Source organism: Coffea arabica, chromosome 8e (genome assembly GCF_036785885.1).
Source record: "Coffea arabica cultivar ET-39 chromosome 8e, Coffea Arabica ET-39 HiFi, whole genome shotgun sequence".
In the NCBI taxonomy this organism is placed as follows: Eukaryota; Viridiplantae; Streptophyta; class Magnoliopsida; order Gentianales; family Rubiaceae; genus Coffea; species Coffea arabica.
The window spans coordinates 9,297,277-9,323,597 of NC_092324.1; the positions used below are offsets into that span (position 1 = coordinate 9,297,277).

The 26,321-nt window shown below is 33.4% G+C and overlaps 1 protein-coding gene across 1 annotated transcript; it reads right to left on the reverse strand.

Annotated features, from left to right (window-relative positions):
- Positions 1-9,877: 9,877 nt before the first annotated feature.
- LOC113704387 (long-chain-alcohol oxidase FAO4A) lies at positions 9,878-24,470 on the reverse strand. The gene is made up of 3 exons (XM_027226274.2): positions 24,075-24,470; positions 23,280-23,549; positions 9,878-12,092 (listed from the first exon to the last, which is right to left on the reverse strand). Exons 1-3 carry the CDS (start codon positions 24,351-24,353, stop codon positions 10,251-10,253), a joined length of 2,391 nt encoding a protein of 796 aa, XP_027082075.1. The 5' UTR covers positions 24,354-24,470; the 3' UTR covers positions 9,878-10,250.
- Positions 24,471-26,321: the final 1,851 nt, after the last annotated feature.

Consider the following 26,321-nt stretch of genomic DNA (forward strand, 5'->3'; position numbering starts at 1 on the left):
CATTTGGCTCTTGAATCTTCTATAAATAGAGGCGTTTGGAGAACATTTTCACATCTTTGGAAGGATAGAGAAACTCACAAAAAATGTAGGCTTTTACTAATTTTTCTTAGTTCATTAGTTAGGGTAGTATAGAATAGTTAGTGTAGTTTTCCTTCTTGTATTTGTAGTTAGATTTGGATGAAAATTGGAGGAGCAAAGATGGAGGGTTGGAGCTCATGTGACAAGGGTGACTTCTCTCCTATCACTTCCTCTTTTGCATTTAAGTTCATGTTCAACTATAATGCAAGTTTGGATCTTGTTTTTCTTTATGTTTAGTTAAAGTTTATGCTTAGAGTATGGATGAACTTGATATATCTTGTTAGTGGTGTTTATTTGGTTAGGAGATGATATTATTTTGAGCAAGTTATTTATCACTTTTGCTTTTCTAATCATGATTAACCGGCCATTAATTGTGATTATCTAAAGGTGTTAAGTTTGTAATGAAAATTGAAATTTAACACTAGTTCAAGGAAGTGATAAATCTAGGGAGTTCACTCACGAGAGTAGAGGAGCACCTATGTGATTTTAGTGACTTGTTTCATGTAATTTTATCGAAAAAATGAGATTATAGTTAATTTCATAACCACGAGAGTAGATATGGTTTAGCTACAGGTATAGTTGATTCACTACGAGAGTAGGTTTCAGATACATTAGGAAATTACACCATAACTAGCCAAGACAATAGCATTCACTTAACTAGTAACTTCACTTACAAGAATTGTAAGGAATTCCATATCTTTAGGAGTATTCTAGTGTTATTTTTATTACTTTTATGTTTATCGTAGTCTAGATAATAAAGGAGTTCGAAAAACATCGGTCATTGAAAATCTTTCCTGTAGGATCGACCCTTAATACCCTATACTCACTCACGATTCGTATACTTGCGATAAATCGCGTGTAGGGTAATTAGGATTTATAAATGTAAAACTTGATTGTAAATGAGCTAAATTGTATATATATACCCCGTGTTCGTCAAGTTTTTGGCGCCGTTACCAAGAAAGATTTGTCAATATCGGTGCTAAAAATAACTTTATTAGTTTAGACATTTTTACTTGTCTTTCTTGTTTTTGTTATGTCTAGCATCTTGTTAGTTGTATTTAGTGTCTTGTTGAGTCTTTATTTGTATGTTTTCGTTTGTGTGTCGAGTCATCTATTCTTCTTGACTGAACTTGTTTTTGAGTTATTTTAAAAGCATGTTTAGGGGTTCAAGGAGAGTAGAATATATGTGACGCCCCCAATTCTCCCAAGGGCAAACCCAAGGGTATCCGCGGGACGCCTGCCCAATTCTCGCCAGGACTCGAGACAATTCCAATTCAAATTTAAAGTCTAATACTAACAATGAAAGTCGAAATAAAGGTACGAAATCATTTCCATACATACATATTCAATTTTACATTACAATTTCAAACTTATAATCACTTTCCCCAAAATATACAACACCCAAAAGTGTCTAATCGATTACAATCAAAACAGTATTACAAAAGTGCCTCAAGTCGGCATTTCGTTAACTTCTTCTATTCTAGCTCCTGTTAAGGAAAACAAACTAATGGAATGAGCCAATAGTCAGTGAGGCCAAGAAAGTCATGCAAGCACGTAGTTCAAATATCAATAACATTTGTGCTATAAATAATGCGATAAAATCAAGTAATTCACGATTAACGATTAAACACACTTGAGTAGGATACGGGAGCTCTTAGGAGCTAATTTCCACATGCTTTGCCAATGCTCGATCCACTACCTCCACGAGTTGACACTCCGTTAATCGGATAGGTTTTGAAATCCGTAAAAGCTCCACTTACTACCTCCAGCCAACATTCTACCCTCTCGGATCCGTAACAAAACACGCACGAAAAGGGCGATACTACACGAGTATGCCGAACAAGATCTCAAGAGATAAAGTTTTGGTTTTAAGAACACGCACAAAAAAGGCGATACTCCAGGAGTATGCCGAACAAGATCTCCAAAGATCAAGTTGTGTTTTGTAATAATCCCATGGTTCATCAATCTTCTCGACCAAACCCATGCTGGCTCGAGTCGCAAGATTGGCCAATGAGATTTGGGAATCCCTATAAGTCGAGGAGGTTCACTCCACCCGACAACACGACACGCACGACAACACGACATGCACACGTAAATGAGTATATTTTGCCGACGAGATTCACTCCAATCGACTTTGAAAATCAAGTTTAATGCAAGTAAAGTTTAAGTAAAGGAGAGCGAGTGCGATAAAGTGCACACTCGTCTCACCAAGTGATATTCACGTATATAAGCAGATAAATCAAGTAAACACAACAAGTCATGCACTTGACACTCACCAATTCAAAATAAGTGAGCGAACAAAGCTTTAGGTGTCCGCACCGAGATTCCCTTCGAAATCTCCTTGAATGTCTGGACAATTCACAGATATTTCTCACTCACAATCACGTATTAGTCAAGAAAGAAGGCACACTTAATTTGACTAGTTGATACCCCAAACACGAACCTTAACCATTCAAAACAAAGGTTCAAAAGTGAGGATTTATTAATATAGGAAAAACTAATTTTCTTCATGAAATCGGGTTTAAAATGATCAATCATTATCAAAGGGTAGAGAACAGTTTCCAAAAACTCATTTCTCATCAAGTTCAAAAATTTCAGTTTTAAGGAGCAATTTTTGAAAAAATCGTCTCTTACACTCTGTAGGTCCAAAATTAGAAAATTTGATACCGTTGGAAACTAGTTCCAAAGTACTAAAAGTTTCTAAAAGGCACATTTTCATGATTCTAAATGGAAGACATTCAAATTTCAGTTTAAAACTACTGACTTGCACTTCCAAGACAGATTCGGGGTTAGTTTTTGGCAAACTTTGAAAATTCGGAAAAATTCACAAAATGTGAACTAGACTCTAAAATTTGAAATTTAATTAGATTTATAATCAAAGTTTAAGACACAACAAACGAAACAAGAATCGGAGTTTTGAGCGCCAAGATATAGCAACTCAAAGTTGGTTCAAAATGAAGACCATTGGGCAATTTTCCAGATTTGAAACACAAATTTTGGGACTTCAGTTGGGCATCGAAATGGACTTGGAATGACACCAAATTTGGTATGATTACACTACCATATAATAGCTACTCCTCTGTCAAGTTTCATGCAAAAATTCGTACGGAAAGTCAGTTAAAAAGACCACTAAAGTTCTAGGAATTTCCAAGGTAATTCTGCCTTATGCTTCCGTTTTCCTTTTTTCAAACTTTTGGTCAATGAAATCATCTCAAACATGATTCATTTATGAATAAAAGGTCTAAGAAACATCCAACATACATTTGGTAGGTGTTTGACACCAAAAGTTTCAAATTAACAAGTCCCAATTCGAGCTAAGCCGTTCGGCTAGCCAAAACTAGGGTTTTCTATCACTGGTGCAGTTCTGTAATTTGGCAATAACTCAGTCAATTCAACTTGGAATTGGGCATGGTTGGCGGCGTTGGAAACTACATTCATAAGGATACAATTCATCAGAAGAAATCATTTTGAAATTCAGTTCATAGCTAGCTCAAATTCAAGCAACAAATCCCAGCACATCATTGACTCTCTAGCACAGGAGTGAAACAGGACAGGTAACTTTGAAGAGCAATTACGGTTGACTCAAGTCGAATCAGGGGATACATTTTATACCGTTAGAAAGCTGGAAGTGTCTAGTTTCAAATGCCGTAAACGACACTCGATTTTGACTTCAGAGCAAGGCAAGGAGTTATGATCATTCAAAGTTCGCTGCCAGGTAACCCCTGTTACCCGTTTTCCAACTTTGAAAGATTTTCAAAAATGCAACTTTTACCCAACCAAATCAAATGATTTTTGGTGAAAACTTTCACACAACCTATACAACGTATCTACATTAAAATCAAGGTCATTTGGTCACAAAAAAATCGCACCAAGTGCTCTACAAAAACAGGGCAGAATTCGGCCCTTTCTCATGCAAGCTTTCCTTTGATTTTCTTTCCACTTTTTCAACTTATATCCACTAGTTTAACACTTAATCAACATAAATAACACCCAAAATCATCATATCAGTCCAACATGTTCATTGTGGAATTTCATAGAGCCCATTCAAATGATTTCCAACAAAATAAAGATACCCACATGAAGATACGAGCTTCCAAGTGAAATCTAACTCACTAGAATCAAGTTTCAAAGGTTGGATGATTTACTACCTGTTGGTTGATGAAACTCAGAAATTTCGGCCACTAAGAGCTCCAAGAAAATCGTGGAAATGATGCTCTCTTCCTAGTCCAAGTGTGTCTCCAAATTGTTAGAAGGTTGAGTGATGTTTTTGGTGTAACGTTGGAGCAAAAATGGTGCAAAGTGGAGTTGGGTTTTCTTCTTCTTCTCCCTTGAGATGGCCAATCAGCATAGGAGAGAAAAGAGAGAGAGTTTGCTAATTGTAAAGCTTCTCTTGGAAGCTTGGTAGTTGGTGGCTTTAATTGCACAAAAGTCAACTCTCAATAGTACGTGTACGCGCGCGTTTCATGCCCGTTTTCTCTCGGGTTTGTTTCACTTGTACACTAAACCTCTAATGTACTCTCTTTAACACTATTATTATCTACTCTTAGTAGTCCAACAATAATTTTCTAAAGTCTCTCAATTAATCGCGGGCGTTAAAATGCGAACTTCCGACTTGTGCGCGATAAAGTAAAATTTCTAAGAAATTCTTGTAACGATGATATAACTAATTAATACTAGGGTAATTAATCATAAAAATACCTATTTGAAAACTAACGCATGAGTTCTCAGATCTCCAAGGTCACTGTGCTCTCAAATCGACTATTGCCTCCAAACGCGATTTCATTAAATCTCACTAAATGAGCTTCCGAAAATTTAATTTATTAACGGGACATTTTAAAAAATATATGCAAGTCATAGTTCCATGTAAATGGTTCTAAAAGGGTTGAAATAAATTATTTGGAGAAAACAAATGATAAATATTTAAATAAGCTAGTAATATACGATAAAATAAGAAAATTTTCGGGTCCTTACATCCTCCCCTCCTTAAAAAGAATTTTGTTCTCGAAATTCACACTTAGGATAATAGTCATACCCCTTAATAGTTACGCTTATATGGTCAATCAATAACTTACACTCTGCAACCCATATCTCACAATTTTTATTCACCCAATTAACAGTCAAATTTTGATTCTAACTCATGAATCTAGGGTTTTATAAAAGTGTGTGTCGTACTATGGTCACTTAGAATCTTAACTAAACAATAGAAAACAAGAATCATACCTTCAATGACCTTAGCGGGATTGGAAACCTGCTGATAATCTAATGCATAAACCCTAACTGGTACTTTAGATCGACTTCCTCCAGCATTAGACTGTTTCGATACCGACTTGTCTGGCCGTTGAGCACTACCTCCTTCCTTTGGTATACTCGGATAGTTCGCAATCTGATGTTCAGTGCTGCCACAATACAAACACTTTCCTGATTTCTTCCAGCACTCATTCTCTGTATGGTTAGGCTTACGACAATAACCACAAATAACTTGAGGAGCCACAGCCTGACCACTTGGAGGTGTCTCCCTCGGTTGACCTCGTCCATTGTGGCCTCCTCTCGATTGAGTCCTTTTTGGTGTACTAGATGTCTCTACTCCTCCCGTTTCTTTTTCCTTTTTAGAAGGTAGGGCACCCTTATCTGCTTGTCCAAGAGAATGACTAGGAGTGCCCATTTTCTTGACATGAAAATCCTTAACTTGCAGCCTTGCACTTTCGACTCTCTGCGCCTTCTCTAGGGATTCGGTGAAAGTAGAGATTTGGGCTGCTGCTAACCCCTCTTGAATTTTCACGTTAAATCCTTGTACAAATCGTCTTATCCTTCTCCTCTCATTGGCTACCAATTTTGGGGTGTATCTAGAAAGATTAGTAAATTTTTCCTCATACTCGGCCACACTAGATGCCTCCTGCTTCATTTTTATGAATTCGTCCTCCCGTTTTTCTTGAATCAAGGGCGGGAGAAACTTCTCATTAAACTCTCTTAAAAGATTCTCCCAGATCCAAAGGGTTTGTGCTCTTTCCCATTTTTCCCTTATCATATCCCACCAAGCGCGCGCTGCACTCTCAAACTGAAAGACAGCAAAAGTTACTCGCCTCTCCTCCGCATAATTTAGGGCGGCGAAAATGTTAGTCATTCTTTCTAACAAATTCTCTGCAACCTCAAGATCAGGCTCACCAATGAATTTAGACTGGTTGAATTTCAGAAACCTCTCTAAGGATTTATCTTCCCCTCTATTCTGGCCCCTAGGTTGGTTAAGTGGTCCTGGACCCTGCCTCTTAACTAACCGTTCAAGAATATCAGTCATCCTATTAATGGCAGTAGCCATTTGGTTACCCTTTACATTCTCTTATCTTTGGGTCGGTCCAATTGCCGATCTCTGTTCATCCCCTTGAGGTTGGGCTTGCCTAGACCCTCGCTCTCGCCCACGACCTCGACCACTTTTTCGTCCGTCCATAATTCTAATGGTGCCTAGTGCAAAAATAAAAGTGATTACGCGAGAAAATACTCAAAACAAGAGTCAATCAAGAAACATTGGAAATAACAATAATTTATATTCATTAACACTTCAAAGTTCATACAAGTAGCAAGTCATGGGGGAATTACAAAAATATAGCACACAGGTACCACAAAAGTACTTTTAGTCTCATACGACTAAAGTAAAGTCAAGGGTCTCAAAAGTAGGCCACACAGTCATACAAAAATACAATGGTCTTGGCACTAGCATCACCCCACCTAATTCTAACTACATCATTCAAAAGGGTCTATCACTCTGGATCTAGTCCACAGTAGGGCTACCAGGTGGAATCTCCTCCTCAAGATCCTCTTCCTGAGCCGAACTCTGAATAATGTTCCTCACCTCATCAACCAACCTACCAGTATCTGCTAGGATCCTAGAACCCCGATCTCAGACCTCCTTACCTAACCTAGTAAGTTGAGCCCTAGTCCTCTGAAACTCATCGCGGGTGACCTCAGCAGTAGCCACCTCGCCTGCCAATACCTCCTCAAGCTCGACAATCCTCTCACTCTGAGCATTCACCATCTGGCTCAGCTCCTCCACCTCCTGGAGTAGAGATCGGTTGGTATCCACCAACTGGCGTCGCTCATCATCAAGAGCAAGTACGAGGTTATTCGAGTAAGCGTACATCGTCCTACAGGGACAACGGCGAAAACAGGTGAGTAACGTACACGAGTTCGGTAGTAAATAGGCCTAAGGAGTCCCACGTGGCCATTTGCATGACCATTACCATTAGCAGCTGGTCCCCCATTTCCATTCTCCATCCCTGTAAAACAACCACAATTTTTCAGGTCAGAAACTTAAAGTCACTAACACGCTCAAACATCGCTTAAGGAATAACTAAACTATCTCATTCTTATTCTCAAAGCTAAAGTCTCTAACACATTTCCCCGAATAGATCTCTAAACCTAGACTCTTTGCCACCAAATGCCATTCAAGAACTAATTAAGTAATTCACGATTTCACGATTAATTTCCACATGCTTAAACATACTTGAGTAGGATACGGGAGCTCTCAGGAACTAATTTCCACATGCTTTGCCAATGCTTGATCCACTACCTCCACGAGTTAACACTTCATCAATCGGGTAGGTTTTGAAGTCCGTAGAAGCTCCACTTACTACCTCCAGCCAACATTCCACCCTCTCAAATTCGTAACTAAACATGCACGAAAAGGGCGATACTACACGAGTATGTCGAACAAGATCTCAAGAGATCAAATTTTGTTTTTAAGAACACGCACGAAAAGGGCAATACTCTAGGAGTATGCCGAATAAGATCTCAAAAGATCAATTTGTGTTTTGTAATAATCCTATGGTTCATCAATCTTCTCGACTAAGCCCATGCCAACTCGAGTCGCAAGATTGGCCAATGAGATTTGGGCGTCCTCATAAGTCGAGGAGGTTCACTCCACTCGACAACACGACACGCACGACAACACGATATGCACACGTAAATGAGTATATTTTGCCGATGAGATTCACTCCAATCGACTTTGAAAATCAAGTTTAATGCAAGTAAAGTTTGAGTAAAGGAGAGCGAGTGCGATAAAGTGCACACTCGTCTCACCAAGTGATATTCACATATATAAGCAGATAAATCAAGTAAACATAACAAGTCATGCACTTGACACTCACCGATTCAAAATAAGTGAGCGAACAAAGCTTTAAGTGTCCGCAACGAGATTCCCTTCGAAATCTCCTTGAGTGCCTGGACAATTCACAGATATTTCTCACTCACAATCACGTGTTAGTCAAGAAAGAAGGCATACTTAATTTGACTAGTTGATACCCTAAACACGAACCTTAACCATTCAAAATAAAGGTTAAAAAGTGAGGATTTATTAACACAGGAAAAACTAATTTCCTTCATGAAATCGGGTTTAAAATGATCAATCATTATCAAAGGGTAGAGAACAGTTTCCAAAAACTCATTTCTCATCAAGTTCAAAAATTTCAGTTTTAAGGAGCAATTTTTGAAAAAATCGTCTCTTACACTCCGTATGTCCAAAATTGGAAAACTTGGTACCGTTGGAAACTACTTCCAAAGTACTAAAAGGCACTTTTCTATGATTCTAAATGGAAGACACTCAAATTTCGGTTTAAAACTACTAACTTGCACTTCCAAGACAGATTCGGGGTTAGTTTTTGGCAAACTTTGAAAATTCGTCAAAATTCACAGAATGTGAACTAGCCTCTAAAATTTGAAATTCAATTAGAGTTACAATCAAAGTTTAAAACACAACAAACAGAACAAGAATTAGAGTTTTGAGCACCAAGATATAGCAGTTCAAAGTTGGTTCAAAATGAAAACCATTGGGCAATTTTCCAGATTTGAAACACAAATTTTGGAACTTCAGTTGGGCATTGAAATGGACTTGGAATGGCACCAAATTTGGTATGATTACACTACCATATAAGGGCTACTCCTCTGTCAAATTTTATGCAAAAATTCATACCGAAAGTCAGTTAACAAGACCACTAAAGTTTCAGGAATTTTCAAGGCAATTCTGCCTTATGCTTCCGTTTTCCTTTTTTTCAAACTTTTGGCCAATGAAATCATCTCAAACATGGTTCATTTATGAAGAAAAAGTCTAAGAAACATCCAACATACATTTGGTAGGTGTTTGACACCAAAAGTTTCAAAATAACAAGTCCCAATTCGAGCTAAGCCATTCGGCTAGCCAAAACTAGGGTTTTCTATCACTGGTGCAGTTCTGTAATTTGGCCATAACTCAGTCAATTCAACTTGGAATTGGGCATGGTTGGTTAATAACACGATTGAGAAATGAATCACGTTTCACTTACCCAAAAATTGAATCGACTTCTTATATAAAAGAAGTGCGCATTGATATCGAAATGAACTCAAGAAAAAAAAGGGAGAATATGTTGTACTTAATTTCAAGTTTGGTCAAAACTCAAAAGAACTTCTTTACTCGTATTTTCTCGCCCGTTTGTCTGCAAGCTTTTTGTATTGAAGCAAATTATTTAGAAAAGAAATGAGCTGCTAATCTTTTTTGAAAATCAATTAACTTCAATGAAACTTTTTTTTTGGCAAAACTTCAATGAAACTTTAATAGCTATTTTTGAATGAAAAAGCTATAGCTCCTACTTCCTATAGATGGATAAGGGTATTTTAAAAACAAATTTAGTGTATTGGTGTTAAAGTCTTCTTATTTGAAAATTGGTTCAAAGTATTCGTCGATTGCATCTTGTTTAGACAATATGCCGCCAATTGACTGGGAGTGTTTGGATACCTCAATTATTTCAAATAATATTTTACTTGCATCACAAATACATTTCCCAATTTACCTTTTTATATTCCCAATCATCTTTTTATCTCACATACATCACATCACAAAAAGTGCTACAGTAATTATTCCAAATAATATTTCAAATAATACACTATCCAAACAAACCCGGGACCCTCCCCAACCCACCCACAACAACTCCCCCAAGACAAAAAGTGTACGCAAGACCTAATAATGGGGTTTTACATTTTTACTTCTTTTTTAAGATTGCTATTTCATTTTCATCAGAAGTTCGCCAGTTTCACCCGTTCCCCCGCTTTGAGAATTCAACTGGCACAGACCATTCACTTTTCTTGCCTTTAATCCAGAGATGACAGAGTTTGAAAAGAAACCTCAATCCGAAAACAGAAAATTTTTCTTGCTATTTGCCTCTTTTCCTCCTTAAAGATTCAAGAACAGACTGAGCAGTGCAGTAAGCAATGGCTTGTACCGTGACCATTGGATTCACACCTAATGCAGTTGGAAAAACACTTGAATCAGCAAGGTATAGTCCTTCAATCTCCCATGTTTCACCAATGGGATTTGCCACCGATATCTTTGGATCCACCCCCATTCGACAACTGCCCATCTGATGAGCTGAACATATTGGTGTTGCAAGGTCCTTCAGTGATCTGGAGCTTTCTTCCTTCACAAACTTGTCAAACTCTGTGTAACTTACTTTCTTCACATTAATGCTCCTTCCTTTGAAATGCTGAGTTCCGATTTCTTCAGCTCCAGCAGATGCAAGTATCCTCAGGACTTTCTCTAGTCCTCTTTTGATATTCTCTTCATCAATCTTGTCCATATTGTAAGTTATGGAATTTGGATAGACTAGTTTCCCTGATCCTTTATCTCTTGCCAATGCAAAGACATGTGCAGTCCTGGAAAACTTGCACATTCGGTCTTTGAAATCTCGGCCTGAAGTCCAGGGCATTAGGGCTGAAAACATTCCAGGGTGAAGCGCTGGTGTTTGAATCACAGCACCATAGCCTGATCCTTCGAAATTGGCCACAACTGTTGACATTGCAGTCATTATGCCCCCTTCATAGCTTTTCTTCTCTGCTTCAGGCCATGGATCAGGCGTTGTATCAGGAAAATAGCCCCATGCCATAGCTACTGGGTGAATGTGCAAGTGCTTGCCAATGTTAGGATTTTTTAAGCCACTTTTTATCAGTAATTCAGGAGTAGAAAGAGCACCACAGGCAACAATGGTAACTTTTGACTCCACAATGCCGATTTCTTCCACTCCTTGATTCTGAAATTTGAAGGCAACCCCAACAGCATGTCTTCCTTTTTTCTTGTTTTTCCTTTTATGAAGGACTCTTATGGCTTTGCACTCTGGAAGAATCAGCCCATTGCCTGAATTGAGTAGGTCCACCAGCCATGTCTCTAAAGTACCTTTCTTTCTTCCATCTTTACAACCAAAGCAGCACCAGCCACAATAATGATCAGCTGTTGCATTTCTTGGTATAGTATTCACAGGATAGCCTAATTCCTCACACCCTTTCCTCAAAACCATGTTGTTGAACCCTTCATTTTCAATTTCAGATTGAACTCCCATTTTTTGACAGACAGCATCCAAAGCCTCCTCATATAATTTACTATCAAATAATTCCAGTTCATAGCTTTCACTCCATTCTTTGATTACATGGGGAGGCGTTCGAATTGACGATGACCAATTCACAGCAGATCCTCCACCTACTGTTGATCCAGCAAGAAATATAACATCCATTCTTTCGGTTGCCAAGAAACCACTCCCAAGGTACATTTGATCCATTGTAGATCCTTCAAGAAGCGAAAGATTGGTTCTTGCAAAATAATTACCTTTTTCTAAGACAAGAGTCTTGTAGCCTGCTTTTGCAAGTATACCAGCCACAACTCCTCCACCAGAGCCAGAACCAACTACAACAGCATCACATTTGATCCTGAAAGATGGCCTATTGTACTTTGACTTTGCATTCTTCAAATGAGATGATGCGGAAACAGCAAACCCTGCATTTTGCAATCTCTCAAAGACAAATTGTTTAGGTCTGTCAAGATTAACAATCCCTTTGTATAGAGGTCCAAACAACTCTTCTGCACTTGCTTCGTCTTGTTTTTGGTCTTCTGCTGACTCAAACATTTGTTTTAATGTTTTAATACGTTGAGTTTGTCTTTTGAAGTCTGGATCAGGTCCACAATATCCAATTGCTTTCCAAGACAGATTTTCCTCCTTGTCATCCACCTGAAAATGGTAACAATTGGTATAATTTATATTCTGCACTTGCATAATCAAGACCAACGAGAAACATATGGTTCCAGGGAGGCAAAATTCACATCCCATCATATTGAAACACAGCATTGTTAACAAGATTACCCAGTCTTGTCTAGACATTAGAAAATGAATCTGGTGCATACGCTGTTATAAGTTCCAAAAAAGAAAAATCTAAATTTCTTCAATCAAGTGCTTCAAAGTTTCAATGGTCTTTTTTGTACCTCTACTCGTTTGCCATCTTTGAAGCAAACCAATAGAGGAAAAAACATGTTATGGAGGGAAGGGGGAGGGGAAATGGCTATCTATACGCATCTGTGCACAAATCTTCTCGTATAGGAAGTACTCAGGCCTTTGCCTAATATATTGTAATACATTTGTAACAATATTTACAAATCAATGAAAGATGTCAGTTTGAACACAAAAAAAAAAAAAAGGAACCGAATCAATCTCGAGTGATATACTATTCATACTTATCAAGCTTTTAAACTTGAATTCGAGTTAGACGCGCTTATTATATTAACTTACACGTGCTTGAGTCTAAGCTCGACTGATCTTAGATGATCTTAGTTTAATCAAGTTTAATCGAAGTTAAGCAATATCTAATTTTATTTATAACTTGCACTTAAGGGATAAAACAGCATTTTACATTAATAAATTTAAAAAAAATCATGTATCTGAGGCTTAATCATGTAATCAGCCCACCGTTATGTAACTCACTAGTATTTGTTTTCCGACATACTACTGGTGTTTGGAAATGCTAGCGCACAAATACTTACATTAGATGCCCTAAAATATTCTAACTTAGAGTCATGAGGAGACCGGGATAGAGAGAGATTCATGGGTGTAGTCCAGGAGGTGTGTAAAATATAACAACAAACTGCATTGCACTTTCTCAATATTTATTTATATAAGTCCGATAATTTGTTCAAACCTTGCAGATTTAATAACTAATGAACAAGGAAACAAAAAAGTTAAAATTGATGTTGGTGTAGCATAATATCTGAAAATCATAAAAATTAAAAGGTACCCAGATTTTTGTGATTGATTTTGCACACACACACAAATGTGTGTGTGTATATATATTTGTATTTTTGTTAAGAGAAAATATTGTCGAATTCACTTAGGCATAAATTTCATATTATTAACTTACTCCCATAATTTATTAATGATGATAGTATTGGACAAGATTATAGAGGATTTCCAAATTTTATATTTTTTTTCTAAAGAGGATCAATGATAGTTCCTTAATTACCCCTTGATGAATCAAACCACTGATTTATCAATTACAGGTAAAGCGTCTTACCAATTAAACTGCATTTCATTGTGATTTACAAACTTTATATGCTATCTCATTGTTTGTTGATTTGGCATAATTGTACAATCTGTACCTTTTACTAGTGTTTTGAAACTCGAAGTGGGCTTTGACTTGACCAAAGTCAAGGGTAAGTGGGCTTTGACTAGTATTAAGAGCCAAATGCCATCAATATGATGTCATAAATATGTTAATTAAAATTTTATTATATTATATGCTAGAATACATAAAAATATATTGTTAACATGAATAAAAACATTAATTTAATTTCTTAAGTTTAATTTCGAAATATTTTATAATTCAATATCCTTTAAACCTAACTTAAATATGATGTTTGGAAGCTTTAAATATGAATTAATCAGCTCAGCACTAAATTTCTATGACCTATTTGAAAATGTAAAGAAATTAAACCTACAAATGAAAATTTAGAAAGCTTATAGGAATAATTATAATTAGAATTAATCTTTTCTACACCGACACTATATACATTATCAGTATTGGATGAATGACAACTATGCAAAAGTTGAATTTTAATTTGAATTTAAAATTCAATTTTTGCACACATGTCATGAATCTAACAATGATAGTATATGCACTATCAATGTATATAAAATTTACTCTTATAGTTATCTAGGGGACAGCTTGAATAATGAAAAAGCTATAGATGGATGTTGAATTATTAAATTTATGAGTAAATCTTATATACACTGATAATGCATATATTATCACCGTTGGATTCATGACACATGTGCAAAAATTGAATTTCAAATTCAAATTTTGCATAGTTATCATTCATCCAACGTTGACAATATATACACTATCAGTATAAGAAATATTAATACTAAATTTATTTACTTGTTTTAAGAAGTTCCTGACGTGCTGTACAGCTCATTTCCCTTTCCGTCTTCGTCTTCTCTGCCCTTCGTCTTCCATTTTTTTTCCTTAACTTTTAAACCTTTGCCTTGTCTACATCCTTTGCCAAAAGTAACTTCATATCATCCATTATTTACATTCTTTTTTAATTTCAAAAATTAAATCAGTTTTTCTTTTCCTTTCTATTCCTTTTCATTTTCACATTTTCATGTTCGATGTGTAGCAATCTTTGCTTGAGAGATGATTAAGCATTTTTTTTATTATTTATTTTTTGCTTCAAGAGCATTTAGGAATATAAAAAGCCAAAAAAAATCAGCCAAAAAAAAGTCACCAAAAAAGAAAAAGTGAGGAAAACTGATTTTCAGTGGGTATATCATTCCGGTCCAACCCCTTTTTTGACTGGGTTTGATCAAAATTTTCACAGGCCGGTTTTTAAAAAAACTCGAATCGAATGCTTAATCGATTTTCGATTCAATCGATCAGACCAGTCAGTTTGGTCTGAGTTTAAAAACACAGTCTTTTACATAATTTTAATCTGTGTAAATAATGTTAAATATGTGTAGGGTATGCTCCTACTAAAGAAAAGCATTTAAGGGGCATAAGAGTTGCATGCTCGAAAAATACAAGTGCTGAAATATTCGACGGTTGACCTTCCAGCACGATACACAGGCCCATAATTGGTATTCGGTAATGGTAATCTGCAGTGCTTTATTTCTGGCAAAGAAGTGGATAGGCCAAGTATGGAAATTAAAGTCCCCGTTGTAAATAGTTAATAGATGGATCCACTGACCAAGGAACATGGCTAAGGCCGAATTAAATAGCCCGCGACTTCTATTGTGCAGAAGAGTGGGAGCCATGACTGAAACCCAATCATCTAGATGTTCGTCTCACCAAGTAAACGCCCAGAAATGAGACAAGGGATGAAAAAATGGCATGGAAGAAAATGCTGGATGTAGATTGTCTGCAGTTGCAACGGCAGACAACTTTTATAGCATCCAGCAGTCGAGATTGATCTAATCGATGACCTTTATAATAATTAATGGTTAAGATTGGTCCAATCGATCTTGAGCTGATCTCGACTGAGATCAGTTCAAACTCGACTGGATTGATTTCGATCATTAAATACTATCTGCTAATTCAGATCCATCAGGAATCACGGCATACTTAAAATGTTATGAACATAGTGACCAAGTAATTCTGTACCCAAATTGTTTAGAACTGAAAAAACGTTATCTCATGCATTTGGCCTTGCCCATGAAGCTAAAAAACTAATAATAATAAAATAATAGAATAGTAGTGTTTTGCATTCATAAATTAATTTTATATGACACTCAAAATCCCTTTAACTAAGTCCATGAAAGGTCGAGTAACTAGGAAAACTGGAAAAGTATGTTCATCTTGGCAACAATGAAATAAATAAGATGCACGACTTTACTTGTACACATACTAGTTTTTTGTTTTCACACCCAATGTTTATGCTTATCTTAAAAATCTATGATGATTGCCTTTTGATTTTGTAATTCCTATTTTGTAATCCATATGAAAATTGAGAAGTGGATGTACACTTATATAGAATGATATAGTTGTAGCGGTAAAACTGCTTCGTTTGGATTAGCTGTTTTCTGGGGTGTTTTTGAAAAATTTTACTATAGCAGAGTTTTTAGAGTATATTTTGAAATATTTTTAGAAAATATTTTCAAATATTTAAGAGTAGAGTTTTTAAAATATATTTTGGAATATTTTTGAAACATTAAAAAAAATTTAGACTACTTTATAGAGTACTTTTTAAAAATTTTGTAGTATTTGAAAAATTAGTTTTTGAAAAAATGAAGGATAGTATTGTCAAATCCAAACACGGGGATTAATATTAGATGTACGTTGTGAGATAACCATATTATACATGCTTGTGTATGGGTGCGTGCATATAAAATAAATAAGACTATTAACAGAAAGGAGTAAAAAATGAAAAGAAACATAATTATCTACATATAAAAAATGAAATAATAAAAAATAAATTTATACATAAAGTTCCAGTCCAAGCTAATTGCCCAGTTTTGATGCAATAGTTGTACTAATTAATTTATAACTAACTTAATAAGGAAAAAATTAAGATCAATAAAACAAAGCGACGAGAGAAGTTAACCTCACAGTCTCCTTCTACTTATATATAGTATAATCACAATTCATTTAGTGTCATGAAATCATCAAAAATTGAAAAGAAGATTTACACGTTTTTCAAACATCTATAGACTACGAAAATGAGAGCGTCCACTTTCACAACCAATAACGGACAATTCAGCATAATTAAGCTGTACTCGTTAATTTGATTGTGTTTTTGTTCAATTCAGAAAAATTAAAAGAAAAAAAAAGAAAACCAAAAAGCAGCAGTTTTCGTTTTTTTCGTTTGGTAAATAATGAAATTTAACATGAAAGACTTTCGGCAATGTCAATGATAATTGAAATGATTCTATTTTTTATCAAGATATGAAAGTTTGTTGTGCCCACTTGATTCATACTTGTGTAACTGATTACTCATTCATTTTGAATTTTTGTTTTACACTACAAAAAAGTTTAAGTTCTCGTAGTTGTATCTTTCAATCAATTTCATGTCGGTTTAGAACTAAAAGATGCATTTTCCTTGTGTTAATATGAACATAATGAGTAGTAACTTCATTGTGGATAATTTTATTTTTCCTAATAACCAACTACCAATTCAGTTTGTAGCCGTAGATACATTAATAAGGTAACCATAAAAATTTTTAAATTGTCAATGATTCTTTACAGGCATAGTTAAGTCTTTGACAAACGATCAAACGTGGCATCTGACGAACAAAATACAGGAAAAAAAATTTAAAGAAAAATACATTTTTCATCCCCAATGTTTGGGGATTTGGACAATTTTGTTCCTAAAGTTTCAGTCAAAATACCTTTCATCGTCGTAGTTTTGTAATTTCGATCAATTTCATCCCTAAAGTTTCATGCAAACATATTTTATTCTCATAGTTTCATAAATTTGAACAATTGAATGATTGTTAAGCAATTTGGACCGAATATCATCACATGACTAGCATGTCATGTTAATAATTGTATTGTTAATATTTAATTCAGTCACTGATTAAATTACATAAATAATAATAAGCGTGTTTAGATAAGAGTTTTTTTTTAAAAAAAATTGTGATATGAGGTATGTGAAACAAAAAAATTAGATTAGATGATAGATAGATAATCTGAAAAACATGTTTGTGATGCAGCAGAATAAAATTTTGCAAATAAATGAAAATCTAAACAATTCTTGCTTTCATGTTAATATTTTCTCCAATTGGTTGCAATGAGATTGTTTGAAAAGTTTTTCCAATTGGTTGTTTCTTCTCCATGACCTTGTTTTGCTATCAATCTTTTTGTTCAATTTGTGATTAAGACAAAAGTAACAGTGGTTGAAAATTTCTTTTTTTTTTTTAAATAAGAAAGTGAATGAAAAAATAATTTTTGATTTTTTTTTGTTGATCCAATGTTTTTTGTATTTTACTAATAGGTATGCTATGGTCAAGTGATGATATGTCATTCAAATTGTTTGACAATCCATTAATTGTGGTTAATTAGTCAAATTTATGGAACTATGAGGATGAAATGTGCTTGCATGAAACTTTAGGGATGATATTGTTCAACACCCAAACAATGGGGATTAAAAGTGCATTTTTTCCAAAAATTTAAATCTTCTCATATTAGTAACTCTTCAAAATTGACCGTGCATGCAAGATCAATTATTTTGTCTAATGACCTTTAATATGTAATATTTCCTTTGCAATTTGAATTAACTCTTTGGTATAACATACTCCACTAGTTTCCTATACATTTCGGTCTTTCTAGACTCAAAAGAATCCAAGTGTGGAGAAAAATGGATTACCTTTTTAAAAAAAAAAAAAAATTACACTACTACTATTATCTAATCGATGATAGGAGAGGGTCCAATTGGGCTAATGGAACTCCATTCTAGATTAGAGAAATGCAGTACTGCACGCCCTCTAAATTATGCTGCAGATTTAGAGGTTTGGAACTGCTAAGTTTCAGTCACGATGTAACTTGTGCTATAATTTTAGTGGCCAACTCACCTAACACAATTAGAAAAATGAAATGCTTTGACTTCACTAATTTCTAAACTAAATTTCTTGAGCAGTCAATGATGTCTTGTGTCATAGAGACAGGATGAGGCAAGTTGGTCATAACTAATGGGGTCCAAGTAAGCTCAAGTGGCTTGAGGTTAAATTTTAAAGCGGCATCTTGTGTCCTTTCTGCAAATTCATATCACAGATTCAAGTCAATTAACTCCTATCCAGATTCAGAAATGGAATCACGACAGGAGTAATTAATGTTTGGTGGCGTACGCAGAAGAATAGACATGGCTTCTGGGTGGGGATCGTGGCAGGAGGAGGGGCTGTCGAGGAATGGAGGAAGGAGGCCGCTATATATGTGTGTGTATATATATATATGTATGTATGTATGTAAGTTATAAAATTAGGAATAGTTCCATGTGGTTTCATTTTTCTGAAAGGTAAAATTATAAATCTATGAGTCCGTTTGGACGGTAAGTCTTTTAGTTGCTTGTTGAAAACTTTATTATAACTTATTCTAATTATTTTTAGAAATTATTGGTGTTTATTCAAAACACCATATTTTTTCAAAATACCCCTCTTCCTCTCCTTTTCAACCTCTCTCAAGTGCCCACTTTTGTCAATTCCTTAAAGAATTAAGATTATTTTCCTATAAATCACCTCTAAAACAATCTTCCAAGCTGAGTCTTCAGAATTTTGTTAGAAATAGTTTCCCGAAAAATTTTGTTAGGAAATAGCATTTGGCCCGAATAATATTTTGCTTGCATCACAAATATAATTTTCAATAATTTTTTTTATCTTTTCAATAATATATTTTATCTCACATACATCACATCTCAAAAAGTATTACGATAATTATTCTATCTGATATTTTAAATAATCTCCTATCTAAACACACTGGTTCAGTTAGAGACAATTTAGGAAAAAATTCTTTAGGAAGCAAGTGTTTATCCCTTTAAAATATGTTCGAAGATTGGAAAATAATCTTGAATGAAGCCCGGTGTTGGAAAAATCTTAAAATGTTTTAACCTATATTGCATGAAAGATCCCGTGTATCTTTGATAATGGTACAAACATTCAATGCAGTTCGGTCAAAATGAGACTAGACCCAAGCAAGTATGAGCCAGAATGTTTTATTTATTTATTTGGTTTTTTGTATGGACTGTTATGATAGCTTGGCAACTAAGTTACAATATTGAGTATTGTTTGTGACAAATGATAATGCTATAGCCCATATTTTATTTTCACAGTAAGTTTATGTTGAAATGAAAGAACTGTATACATTTGTATAACATACTCTATCCTAATCTAAGGAGAGGGGAGCCTAAGGAGGCTGTGGTAGGGACTAGTGGGTATACAGACCCAACTAGACCAAGGAAGTGTTATGGCACAATTCTTAGATTTTTTTCGCTGCTGGTGAGGTTTGAACCCTCATCAACAGCCCATGGAGGGACTTAAGTCCCTCCCTGGTGACCACTGAGCCATTGGCCAGTGGTTAATTACATTTGGACTTGAGAAGGGCAATTAAATATTTCATGTAAAAGTAGGTGTGGAACTAAAAACACGTGTTGTGGCATTTGCAGCGGTCATCATTATTAATATTTAACTCTTGTCTGATAAAATAAAACTCTTGCCTTTATCTTCTTACTATTTGATAGCCTTTTTATCAGTACTAATTCATTGCATGTGGTGTATGTAATGTACCTTATAGTTTTTCACTACTGGGGCCTAAATCCAGAGAATTAAACAACGCTTGCAGACTGACAGTTTTGAATTAATAAGAGGTTTGTTAACTTGAATTAAATTCCTTTTTTAAGTTTGTTAAGCAGTCGAAAAAATTTTTCGTCACGCAGTCTTTATTTCGTTGGAGGTAGGCCCTTAATGTCTCGATGCCAATCTTTAATTTTGTTGGTAATTCGATATAGTACATGACAAACTCCAACTATCTCAGCATGATTTTGTTTTCTGTTTTTTTTTTTTCACTTAGGGGTATCTCAACATTTCAACTAGACTAATCTCCTAAGAATGTGTAGAGTCTTTGTCCAAGGAAACACAACGAGATAGCACACAGGGATCAATCACGGGACCTACTGATAACTACTAGACTATAAAATTAGTCGGACAACCCGCGGAGGGTGATTAAAAGGGTGATTTTGTTTTTTGTAAGGAAAGGAAATTTTCACATGTTTTGGAATAATAATTAAAAGTTACTATGATTAAAAGAACTCCAAATAAACTTGCAAAATCTTTTTTTAAAAAAACTTTGAATGTTAACTAACTCTGTTTGATAATCCACTTCAGCACTTAAATTTAATGGATTCAGATCTTAACATATTCAGATGCGTTTAAAAACCAAAATTGAACATTTAACTTAATTAAGTGGCATTGACTTCCTTAGGTAAAACTTGCTCCAAAACATAAATGATAAGTTATTCACTTATCACTTAATGTAATATATATTCAAATATATTAGATTTAATATTTAACAATTTAATAACTTAATAAATTCACACTTCAGATTTCGGATTTTAGTTTTCCAGTTTTCGGACTTTAGTTTTATCATATGCACTCTAAGTATTGAGATGCTAGTATATGTATATTTCTTCCAATTATTTTTTTAAAATTTTTTATTAGAAGAGGGATGAGATTTAAGAAGCGGTAAGAAGGAAAAAGGGATTTAAACCCAAAACCTGTAAGTCTTGGGGCCTAAACCATATTTCTTCTGATTAGTTAAACGAAAAAGTAAGGTGGCGTTTGGTTCGCACATTGAAATCGGATTCGGATTCGGATTCGGAATCGGATATCTTGGATTTGGAATGAGGTCATTCATTCCAATACATTTGTTTGGTTCAAGTACCTGGAATGTGTAACATTACTATAGTTGATGTTTGGTTCGTCGACTCTTTCGAAATGGAATATAATAAATATATTATAAACCACATCGTAAATGATAGTTATTGGCTCTTTATAAATGGAATATAAGAAATTTTCACTAATTAAATATATTAGTATAAATGTATTAGTAAATTTAGTCTAACTAATTAATAATTTCTATTAGTAAACATGTATAATTATTAGTATAATTGATAATATTAATTATATTACATAAATTAATATACATTATATAATACATATAACTAATAATATTATTATTATAAGTTTGTAACTAATTAAATTAAATATTATATATAATTAAATATAAATATACAAATGTTATAATATAAATATATAATTGATAATATTAATTATATTACCTAAATTAATATACATTATATAATACATATAACTAATAATATTATTATTATAAGTTTGTAACTAATTAAATTAAATATTATATATATAATTAAATATAAATATACAAATGTTATAATATAAATATATAATTATAATTATATAATATATACAAATATTAATTATACTAATATTATATATAAATATAATATATATTACATATTAAATATAGTTATTATTATATTTAAAATAATAATTATAATTATATAACTTATTAATATTACATACATGTATATATTATAATCATATGCACATATAATATACAATTATAAATATACATATATATTATAAATATATTATTATATAATATTAATAAATTTATAATATATATTATATAGGTATAATTATATTTAACTAAATAATTATAATATATTATTATATAATATAATAATATCATTATTATAAGTTTGTAACTAATTAAATTAAATATTATATATAATTAATTATAATTATACAAATGTTATAATATAAATATAAATATATAATTATATGATATATAAATATTAATTATACTAATATTTTATATAAATATAATGCATATTAATATTAGATACAGTTATTATTATATATTATTATATTTAAAATAGTAAGTATAATTATAATTATATAATTTATTAATATTATATACATGTATATATTATAATTATATGCACATATAATATACATTTATAAATATACATATATATTATAAATATATTATTATATAATATTAATAAATTTATAATATATATTATATAAATATAATTATATTTAACTAAATAATTATAATATATATTTATATAATATACTAATATTTATAATAAAATATTATAATTATAATATATTTTATATATGTATATATTATAATATAAATATAAATATATATATAATATATAAATATTAATTATACTAAATATTATGTAATTATAAGATTTTGGAATCACACTTGGGTTTTGGACAAAAACTACCCTTTTACTAGGGAATGGAGAGATGCCAAATTTTTAGAAATCATTCCAAAATTTCAATTCCCATACCAGTGAACCAAACACCAATTATGGAGTTTATTTCGTTACTTCATTCCGATACCCTTTTACCAAACACCTTACAAAGGTTTTATAAATTAGTTACAGCCAATGTATTCCTTCTAAATTTGCAAATTTAACTGTTTGATTTGCCATTGCTTTTTAGACCGTGGTAATTCGTTAATTTTAACACGAAGTTATGTGGCCGACAATGTAGTAATTAAGTCTTTATGCAGAAGTATTTATGATATATGAACCAAATTTAAAAACTATAGAAGGGTTGCCATAAAGGAAAAATCAAATAAAACAAATACAGAAAATTAATGAGACTTTGATAGACCATTTTCTGTCCGTGACAATTGCACATATTCATGTGAATAAAAACGCAAGGCTAGTCTCAATACCAACTAACAACCTATTGTTGGATTTTACACCAACGGAGATATGGTCCTAAGTGCTTTAAATTCATGAAAACAGAAATGGATGAGGCTTAAAAACGAATCAGATAAAGTTAAAGCAATAAATGGGGAAAGGAAAAAAAGAAAAATAGAGAGATAAATTGATATCATACCTGGCTGAAGAATACTAGTAGAATGAGAACTTTCAAGGCTGTGAAGAGAAGTCTTAAGGGAAATATGATGCTACGGGACCACGAAAGCACTATTTGTTCTCTTTTTTCTGGTGAAACCTGAGAAAACTTCTGCACGTAGGGAAAACTGCCTGACAAACTTGCAATCCCACACAACACAAAGGTTCCTATACTTGTTGATAGAAACCACAGTGCTAGTCTTGCCATAAAAAGCTTTGGATGTTGCAGTCTTTCACTTAGCAATCCTCCAAGCTAAACAAGAGGAATTTCAAGATAAAACAATTAGGAAAATTATGGTTAATGTATTTGCCAGCTTAAGATTATAAATTTATTTTGTAATTACTATTTTTAGGTTATTTAGGTGCTTGAATAATCGTAATAAAAATATAAAGTACGTAAAACAAACTAAAAATGAAAAGAATTATGTCACATATCAATGCAGTGATCATAAATCACCATGCATGTGACATGTTATGATCAAACATTATCAGTAGCCAAAGGTTTCGTTCTTTCTTTCGTTTTTTTTTTTGTTTTAAACAATCTTAAAACGAGAATAACAATTTTTTTCCCCAACCCTTCCATTAATATGTAGAAAGCTTTGCAAAGATGCAGCATTTTTTTTTCAGTTTTTGTTATCCTCCCACCCTTTTCATACCTAACTGCCAGGTACAAGAGTTTAAATCTAAGATGCCTTCCTGACCATTGGATTGATCCTAGTGTTTAGCTTGTAAAGATGAAGCATGTCATAGATTATCGGTAAAGATGATAAACTCTTACACGTTGTGGAGTTCCGGCCATGGAGGCTGAAGTTTGGTAGAATCTAGCCGTGGATTCATCATGTTTTGTGTGGAAACCATCTGTTGAGGGCAAATAGGTGTCGCATAAGGCTTTAAGGGACTCCATTTGGCGAGAAGAGAGGGAGCTGGAGTAGGGATTTTTCACTCTTCCCATAAGAGGTCTTCCTGCTTCCATTTCAACAAATTCTGTTGCCATGAAATCTTCTTGCTTTTCACGTAAACCCTTGGTACCAATTCCAGTAATGTTGTCGTGTTCCATATTCAGAGGCCTGCTATGATATACTTGTGGAGAATATACTGTAAAATGTGTTACTTATGGTTTTCTCTTCTGTGTTTGTTTTATTTGTGTGAGAGAGCGATAGAGAGATAGATTGACAGATATAGCACCGATGCTAATTTAAGTAGGACCGTGATTATTCAATGTCAACCTGCATAAATTAGGAACAATTTTTTTTTTTTTTGGGATTGGTGAAAATTAGGAGGCTCTGTGCGTGTGTATGGCCCAGCGTATACCTAGCGTACCCTTAAATATATTCATTTTTCTATGACCCTCCCAATCCCAATTGTTAAATATGGGATTTGAATCCTGAACCTTCCAATCGAGAAGGTTATAAGAGTTCTCTCCTAATCATTTAGCTAATTCTAATGATTAATATATCCATTATTCATGTTTTCCTTTAAAATTTACAATAAAAGAATAAATTTCACGGGTATAATGGCGTTATATGATGAGAAAAAATTAAGATTATACACGCTGTACTTTTCTGAGTTGTAGACATGTATAAACCATTGGTAATATTCTAATATAAATCAATATTGCAAGTTAATTTTAACTTTGTTCCTAAATTTAAGATATATCAACTCGTGAAAAATGAACACTATATGTTAAAATTTTAGGTGTATAGATTTTGAAAATCAAAGCTCTTGAGATGCTTCCAACCGTTGTCCTATATCATAATGTAACTTTAGGTACTATAGCAAGCAAAATTTATGAATGCAACGAACAAAATACATCACATACTTAACATTAGGTGACAAGACTAGTAATGACTAAAGTGGCCATTCTTATATTTTTCTTAAAGGCTGGGGAAGTTTAAATTTTTATAAAAATACGGGTGAAAATTTTTTATATTTTAAGAGGGTATGAAACAGCCTTTAACATTTTAGGAGAGCCGCGGCCCTGCCTACCCTTTGACTCCCTGAATATATTGTTCTTACCATAATGCTGATTAGTAATTTTATTTTGGATAAATGGTCAATTTCATCTCTAAACTTTTTTATTAGTGAATATTTAGTTCATAACTTTTATTTCTAACTAATTTGATACGTTCTAATTAAGAACCTTCATGGCGACGCCAATATATAAAATCGATTTGACTTCTAATTGACCAACTAAATAGGGGTATCTTGGGAACGTTAATCACAGGGTTGTAATACGTAAATCATATAAAAAAATCACAAGATAAAATTTATAAAAAGTTTTATTTCGTGATTTTTAACATAATTTAAAAGTTTTATCTGATGGTCTCTTACACGATTTATTTGTTTTATTACAGTCTTGAAAGGGAAGCTCCCATAATAACCCTATTTAGTTTGTAGTGGTACCACTGCAGAAGTCATTAATTGGAAATGCAAAATAAGTTTAAATATCAAATTGATCAAAAATAAAAGTTAGGAACTAAATCAGTACCAATAAAAAATGAAATTGACCATTTTTCCTTTTATTTTTGGTCACATCCCTATGCTGGCATGCAGATATCCTCCGCCAGCTCATGGTTTTGGTTCCTAAATTGAACACGCATCTCTTCCATGTCATTAAAAACAAAACCATCACTTTGTCTGATAATCTTTTGGCCACGACTATAGCTTTGTGTGGGTACCCTTTTATGTTCCTATCACGTCATTTTAAGGTAACTGCAGTAGACCTTTCACAAATTATCGGTCAACCGGAAACGAACTCCACTTTAATGCTCTATATTGTCATTTGTCACCATGAAGCTAGGCATCTATGGCTATAATTACAACTAATCATGCGGTCGGCAATTTATTACGAATTAGATTCTATTTAATGGCTGATACGCATGTGTTAAAACTTCTCATCCATTTTTCCATATAAAAAGACATTTTTCATCCATTTTTTCATATAAATTCAATTTTTTCTATACTGACAATGTATATATTATTAGTCTCGAATGGATGATAACTTATATATACTATCAATATATAT

Coding starts and splice junctions, on each gene's coding strand:
- LOC113704387 (XM_027226274.2), bottom strand. CDS start 24,353: ATGGAACACGACAACATTACTGGAATTGGTACCAAGGGTTTACGTGAA. Junction 23,550..24,074: donor TGGCCGGAACTCCACAACGT/GTAAGAGTTTAT, acceptor CCTCTTGTTTAG/CTTGGAGGATTGCTAAGTGA. Junction 12,093..23,279: donor TACTAGTATTCTTCAGCCAG/GTATGATATCAA, acceptor TACCATTTTCAG/GTGGATGACAAGGAGGAAAA.